Source organism: Nasonia vitripennis, assembly GCF_009193385.2.
Source record: "Nasonia vitripennis strain AsymCx chromosome 2 unlocalized genomic scaffold, Nvit_psr_1.1 chr2_random0006, whole genome shotgun sequence".
NCBI lineage: Eukaryota > Metazoa > Arthropoda > Insecta > Hymenoptera > Pteromalidae > Nasonia > Nasonia vitripennis.
The window spans coordinates 260,857-268,925 of record NW_022279613.1 but is presented as its reverse complement, the minus strand read 5'-3'; the positions used below and the strand labels follow the sequence as shown (position 1 = coordinate 268,925).

Sequence of the window (8,069 nt, the reverse complement as noted above, 5' to 3'; positions counted from 1 at the left end):
CACGTTAACATAATAACAGGGTAAACATAACGCATCATCATTTAGTGAAATAATTGTGAAATAACGTGCTAATTCGAGGATCGACCCTCGAATTATATTTGGAGGACACTTCGATGTCACGTACAGCGATTTTTTTACCTTAAAAACTACCCGACGCTCGTTCGACCTAAAATTCGTGGTCTCGCTACCGTGCTCGCTTACTATGTCTATAAATTTAAGTGTACCTAGAATCCGCGTGCATCCCTTCTCCTGGTGAGCGGCGCTCTCGTACTCCGCTTCGTCGCTGACCTCATCCTCACTCTCCTCGGGCTGCCCCGGTTGAGCGTTGGCATCCGACGGGCCGGCCATCGGCTCGTCGCTATCGCCGCCCGCTGCTGCTGTGGCATCGGCGCTAGTACCGTGCCCTTTCTGCGTTGCCGGTGTGTGGGGTGTCAGGTCCTCATCGATGAGATCGTCTAAACCACCCAGATCTATCGTACCCAGCTCTGTCACTGGAAATAATTATAAATATTCATAAGAACTTTTTTTTCACCGTAATGATAATAATAATTATATGTATGGCTCTCCCTGAGCGAGCAAGGCCTCGCAGGCAAGGGTTACTGCCACTTCGCTTTTTCGTAGCACGAAATGATATAATGCCCCAACAGGCATGGTGCGTATATACGATACCGAATATCGCTCGCGCACTCTAGATTCTTTAAGACGCGCGTAAGCCGCCGCGCGCGCGTATACGCTACGGAATTTTCTCTCACGATGCATTGTTTTTATTTTAACTTATAATCTCACAAACACTGTCAGATATTTTAACTTTTTTCTCAACTTATAGAGAACGTAGCACACACACACTTGCTGGATTACACTTTTATAGTTTTCAATGTTAATCCCACAGAGGCCTTCCTTCTTCCAATAACTCGAAATACTCGATGGCCACGTTGAGAGCAGCGTTCGCCTCCACGTCAAAATCTGGAGCGAATACGGTAGATACGGGGAGTGCAGGTTCAGCTACAGGTACAGCAGCTTCAGGTAGAGTGTAGAACTCTGGTAGACCCATAGCACAGAGATACAAGCACACACGCAGTAAATGTACTTAAAGTAAAAACTGAGCTTTCGGCTATCACAAAAGTTGAACTTAACTCGGTTCGACTTCTTCAGCGAGGAAAAGCAGAATGACCCTCTTGCTCTCTTCGTTCCAGTTCGCTATCCCTACAGCAGCTTTCCCCACTTTTCCCACCTCCTTCAAAAATCACCGATAGCACATTTTCTGCAAGGCCTCTAAAGGGCCTCTGTGCATGCGGGGAGGTCATCTGGCTAAATAGCATGAGCCGACATTGCCATCCGGAGACCGTCGCAGAGCGGGACCCTATCCTGTTTTTTTTACTCTTTTACTCCCTCGTAAAACAGTTATAGGCCCTGATTACTTTACGAGCGACACTTTACTGTATACAGATGTCGCGCCTGCACGCAAGCATGCCCGCGCGCGAGGGCCTTCGTCTTTATCCGGTCCATGCGCTCGATGTGAAAAACTCTTATGAAAAATTAGGGACAAGTATTTTCAGAGTCAGGTACCATGGTATCTTATTAAATAAAGCTAATAGTGTCGTCTTTATCTGGTCTATAAGTTTGATTTGGAAAGAGTCTTTAAAACGACCGTATTTGTTACGAATATTCTTATAGTCTTTATTATACGGTTCCAAGGTACCTTCTTAATTAAAGCTAGAAGTGTCGTAATTATTATCAGGCCTACTGCGATTAATTAGAAAAAACATTTTGATACTACTATTATTAGATAAGAATATTGCTATAGTGGATATCAAATGGTCTCGAAGTACATTATTAAATAAAGCTAATAGTGTCGTCTTTATCCGGTCCATGTGCTCGATGGGAAAAAAGTCTTTTTGAGGGGGACTCGCGCTGTGGCAAGTTCATATTTAAATAAAATACTGTATAAAGCATTTTGCTACTTATTAAGGGAGTTTTAAGATTCACAAATGAGCTGACTTGAGTTCAACAGTAAACGATAGCCCGAAATCTCTGGCTGATGCCTTATTCCATGTAGGTTGTGCGCATGCATCTACTACATTAAAACCTCCGTCTGTTCACTTTATTCCGTAAATTTTAAATATAACATTGCAATATATACCAGCCCGTAGCCCCCCCTCTCCTTTTACACTATAGTAGCCCCTGAACTCTGGCGAGGTGGCTCCCGCCGCTGCTGTACCGGACCCGCTTCTCTCTCTCTCTCTCCCCTCTCTACGCCACACTCACGCGCATCCACCAAAGCAGCCGTCTACCTGTCTCTCGCGTATACCTGCTGTTTGACTTTTATTGCTCTAGCGCCGACTCTGATCCTTTCTGCGCTGTAATAACATGTAACATGTATGATTTCCTACTACACGGTGCCGCAAAGCCTACTCTAAATTTCAGCTTTGAGGTTTATTGATGGAATTTGTACACATTAAAATAGAGAAATTTTTGTTTGATGCAATCTTATATTTATTTAATAAAACAGCAAAAATTGAATACATGATATATTTATGCGCGCGCGTGTGTGTCTGTGTGCGCATAGAACAATAAAGCATATTTACAGCTTAGAAACTAACGATAGGAGATGAATAAAAAAAGTTATAGCGGAAACATAACGTCGTACACATCTTTTGCGATTCTGGCTAAGCCAAATGCATAGATTTCTGTTAAAACTACATCTAAAACGTCGACGCTTACAGCGGCGAAATTTAAGTTTGTCTTAACAATTTCGTCGATTTTATATTTATGAAGGGCGTAATATTGTTTGAACGAGTTTACATTTTTCAGAATTACACGACATAGTTCAGCCTCTTCTCTTTTCAAAGCGTCTTTTATATAATCTAAAATTGAGTCCACACCGCGATTAACTAATCCCGAAAGCTCCTCGAGCTGTTTAAAACGCAAATCGATGCACTCTTTTACCTGTCTTAAGCTAGCGAACGTTTGTTGATGCATAATTACACTAGGCGGACTCTCGTACTTTTTCTGCTTCTTACCCGCAGACTGTGCAGGTGGATGCTGTTGTGTTTCCTCGTCATGGCAGCCGCCGTCGACACTGCTGATGAACTGCTGACCGTTGTGGGTTGTCATTTCTGCTATAGGTGCTGATGTTGGTGTTGGCCTCTCGTCGATGCCGATCGCCTTTGCTCCGAAGCTGTTTGTGAATGTGACATCGTGATTTGGAAGGAGGATCTTGCTAGGATTTCCAAAATCCTGGTAGAACGTGAATGAGTGATTCAGATATGCATCCATAGCCTCCATCTGATCTTTGATCACTTCCCAGCTGTGTGTGTCGAGTGTCACATACTTGGCTGGCGATCCATTGGCACAAATTTTAAACACTGCACTATAGTAACCGCCGTAATACTCCAGACCTATGGTTGCACGCTTGCAGTTTGATTTGTTGAGCGCGTACTTCGTTGAGTACAACAAATTGCAGGTGATCAGCTTATTTTTCCAAGACTCGGCACTTAGTGGTGGTGGTGCTGCTGCTGAATCCATTGCAAAGATTGTTTACACACGAGGTCTACTTGACGAGAGTGTTCTTACTACTGATAGCTGGCGTCTGCGCCACGACACCTTTATAAAGAATGGGACGACAAAGAGCGAGCGGTTCTTTCTAGAAACGGCCGTTACAGTATTTACATACCATAGTGAAACGAGACATGTTTGATATCGATAGAAGTTGTTTTGTTTAACGCAACCGTCACACCTAGTACGTTTGTATAAACTGCTCAGATACCAAACCCCGTCCTGTAGAACTCGTGCGTGGGAATGCGTTGACTCGATGATGGCGATGACGCATTATTTTATTTTGCATTCTTCTCATGAGCCTTCGATAAAACTTAACGGCTAATGCGTCATTCTTGACAAAGTCTGATGAAAAAAAACGTAGATATTTTCGCAGAGAAATGCCACTACACATATGATACAGAAACATAATGCAGTGCTCGCCACATACTTTAGAGTCGACGCTCTGCACTTGTTTTTTATTCCAGTCGAATCGCGTACAGTTTTTTCCGAGTCGATCAAGATGATGCTTTGATACGGGTGCAACTCCGTGGCTGTCAAAGTAAATTCTGTAACGAGGTGGATTTTCTCTCGTTATTTTCCTTTGCAACAATGATTAGCTACTAACGCCCGGCCGTATTTATTTCGAAGGCGCCAGGTCGGACGATTTATCCGCGAACGTTTTGGGGTCGCGTCTCCGGCTAGTTACGAGACTCTACTCTCCGAGGGAGTTCGATCGGGAAAATAGGAAATAATAAGCTTAGACCACTCGACTGATTATCACTTCACAAATTTTTACTTAAACAAAACCGGCTGTAATATAATAAACGCGAGGCTCTAAGGTGATATTTTCAACTAGTTACAATTTCCGTTTTCGCACACAACGCTCACACAGTTATCCGGTGCTACAAAATCTTGGCTCGTCAAAAATGCTGCCACGAGGCAGTAAAGCTCCGACTTTCGCAACGTCCGGCTTATTCCTCTCACACTCAATATAGTATAAATATTACCATTAAACGCTACCTTCCGGCTGAAGTTCTCTCTCGTACCTCTCCCTCGTTCTTATAATAATCACGACAAAATAACACACTCTTATACTTGACTCTACTCTAAATTAAAAGTGAATAGTCAAACCGTAGGGATGTTCTCTGGACTGCGACGAAAACTCAAGTGGGCGAATTCTCTGGCCGAGGCGCGACGGTACACCTCGCTAGAGTACTCACACAAGCGCAATACATAGTTATCGGTCTAGTGCCGTTACATTTGGCGATTTACATATGTTTTCTCGTGCGATCGTTGGGTTTTCACACTGTAACATACCACCTCTCATGACATACATTACAAATAAATAATTCTTTAAGTTACATAGGTGAATATTCTTTTTACACACACTCAACGCCTCACACATACAAGTAGCAGTATAGTATCTGCTGCCGCGGCCTGGCGCGAGGTTTTCCCCCTCCCGGCGGCGGGCTTATCTTCTGACTCGAGCGGCTTAGGTGTGAGCGTGCGTGAGCTCCAGCGTGTGCGTGTAGTCGCGCGGCTGGTGGGAGCGCTCTACAGTAAGCGGCTAACTCGGCTGTTAGTCGGCTATTCTCTCTCTCCTTCTCCCGGCTGCTATTGCACGGCTATGTGGCCGATTCCGACCTTCCTCTACCTAGAATGCATACCAGATCTATGAGAGTTAACTCATGGTGATGCAGTTCTGATAGGGTGATGTAGAAAAGAGAGAGAGAGAACTTCTTAATACTAGACGGTCACCCCGTCGCATTCCCCCTCCCAAAACTAAACATACTCTGAATGCTTCAGTTTTTCTTTACCTAAGAAGGAAGGAAAATGTCACTCTCTCTCTCTCTTCTCACAACTACTATCTCGAGACTGCAGGACTGTAAGAATTGCATGATTAGTTTATACAATGAATAATAAAAAAAAAAGGTCAACAAAATTTTGGGCTGATAAACCCGGTCTAGATTAGGAAACTCACTCTACTGGCTGTAACTGGCTGTAGTTTGGCTGTGAGGGCGACCTACTCCTGGATCGTCTGGGTTTCGGCTGGCAGAAAGTTCGCCTCAAGATCGAATCCCTGATGTCCTGGGGCAGATCTCGGACCTCATCAATGAGGCGTAACGTCTCGGCTACAGCCTCAGCTACTCCACGGGTGGGAGACTCCTCTCTAGGCGGTGATCCACTCCTGGACGAGGTAGAAGAGCTGGAGGTGGTAGTGGGTTCGGTTGTCGCATAAGGATCCACCCTCCGACTTCGCGGACGCCCAGCCGAGTAGCTTTTGGGGCTACGAGGCGGTGAGGACTTGGGAGACTCCTTGGTGTGCGGGGTGGCCCAGGTGATGGATCTCTCTCGGCTGTGACGGGAGATGGACGCCGTGCGGGAGGTGGCTGTCGTTCCTTCGGGTGACAGAGGTGTTGTGGGGCGAGGTGCCTCCTCTCGACTCGTTCCGGGCCTAGGGCTTGACGTCCTGGTCGTTACACCGTTGTGAGAGCCTACCGTCGCCAAATACTCAGCGTGGCGGTCCCGACAGCGCGGGCACGAGTTGAGGTCCTCTCCAAATCTACCACAATTTAGGCAGATTTTGCCGTGTCTCGGTTCTGGGCAGTTGAAGACTGTGTGGCCTCTCCCCCAACAGTTGAAACAACTGTATGGGGGTGGATCCAGTTCAGAGTCCGTGGGAATGGACTTCAGCCCGCTGTACCGGAGGCCTGACAACTTCACCTTCAACTGGAGTCCTCTCTTCCTTTCCATTACCGGTTCTTCGGGAGTAGAGCATACGGGGTCCTTTTTTGGGGTCGTGGTGCCCTTGCGAGCATCGCGCGTGGTGAAGGGCCGTTGGGGTAGGCCTCTCGTGTCGAGAGTACGCTCTTCGACCTGGGTAGGGAGGTCTACACCCGTTTCCTTCTCCACGACGCGGCGCAACTCCTCCACGGCCTCTCTGCTCTCCCGTTCCTCGGCGCTCTCCAGGCGAAGCCACGGCGAGACTTTGGAGCTCGGGCTCCTCACTTCACCCACCTTGGTGTTGGTCTCGGCCGATACTAGAGTGAAGGCGGCCACCTCCATCGGCTCGACTGTTCCCGCCTCGTCGTCCGATCCGGCTAACAGCTCTCTCTCTCTCTCCTCTTCCTCTTCCATCTCTCGGCGACGAATAGCGTCCCGGACCCTGAGCTCGTGGTGCATCGTCTCCTCGCTCTTCGGGCCGTTAGGGTCACGAGTACGCTCGTGTCTCGTGGACCACTGCGGGGGCACAAAATCTGGCGGCACGGCAGTAAACGTCGGTGGCACGAACTCCTCCTCGGCAACATGTCGTGACTCCGTCAGGAGGCTTCTGGAGCGAGTTCGGCGTGGCATAACGGAGTTCCTTATCTGTAACTTATACTGTAATTAAATGCGAATTCTACATTCATTATAGGGACAACACAATTTTCTACTCCACCACCAATACAAACCACATATAATGTCTATACGCCAGGTACGTTCTTCCACGGGCTGCAGTTCACTACCGGCTCGTAGGATCGGGGTTAGGGCTGTTAGTTTTAGGATTTCGCGGCGGTAAGTATCTTTTCAGGTCCGACACGTGTGCTTTAGCGATTTTCCGACTGTTACCCTCCTCGGCTTCCAAGATATACACGGTAGGGGATTTCTGCTCTGTAATTCGAAAGGGTCCCTCAAATTTGGGTGCTAACTTGGCAGAGAAACTCTCAGCGGCTTTCGACTGATAGTGAGTTCTCCTCAAAACCATATCCCCGACTGAAAAATTGGCCAATCTATGCCTTCTATTATATGTCTCCCCCTGCTTATTTCTCGCATTATCTATAAACTTGGCGACGAGCTCTCGTAACGCATCCAGTCGTTTCATACGATCTTGCCACACGGTAGGATCTAATTGTAATTTTGGGCCTCGACCCTCGATTTCCGTACGTAGACTCTTGACTGGTGAGGGGTGTCTGCCAAAATTCAAAAAGGCTGGGGATGTTTTGAGCGTTGATTGTACGGCGGTATTCATGGCGTGACGAAGCTAGTGGACATGTTTATCCCAATCTCTGTGACTCTCGGCGAACATCGCTATCATTGTTTTGAGGGTGCGATTACTCCTCTCGACAGGATTGGCTTGAGGGTGGTATGGTGGTGTAGTAACGTGTGTCACACCGTATTCCTTTAACGTCTCGGCAACGTGCTTGTTCAAGAATTCCGTTCCGTTATCGGTCAACAAATACTCTGGCATCTCCCAGCGAAATAACACTAGTTCTTCAAAAGCTCTGGCAACTGATTTTCCGTCTGCTTTACGCAATGGTTTGACTTCCACCCAGCGGGGAAACAGGTCTTGGAAAACTAGTAAGTATTTATTCTGGCCTTTACTTCTTGGGAATTCCATCATATCGGCGGCTACCACGGTCCAAGGCTTTTCTACGATTCTTTTGCCGATAAGGCCTTGTGGGCCTTGTTGCGACACTTTGTATCTTTGGCAGACTGGGCAGGCGGTGATAAAGGAGTGGACGTCGTGGTACATCCCCGGCCAAAAATATTCT

The 8,069-nt window shown here is 47.0% G+C and overlaps 1 protein-coding gene across 1 annotated transcript; it reads right to left on the bottom strand.

Annotated features, from left to right (window-relative positions):
- Nucleotides 1-4,308: 4,308 nt before the first annotated feature.
- LOC116416458 (proteoglycan 4-like) lies at nt 4,309-7,554 on the bottom strand. The gene is made up of 2 exons (XM_031925160.1): nt 5,519-7,554; nt 4,309-5,191 (listed from the first exon to the last, which is right to left on the bottom strand). The coding sequence occupies exons 1-2, from the start codon at nt 6,889-6,891 to the stop codon at nt 5,188-5,190; spliced, it is 1,377 nt and encodes a 458-aa protein (XP_031781020.1). The 5' UTR covers nt 6,892-7,554; the 3' UTR covers nt 4,309-5,187.
- Nucleotides 7,555-8,069: the final 515 nt, after the last annotated feature.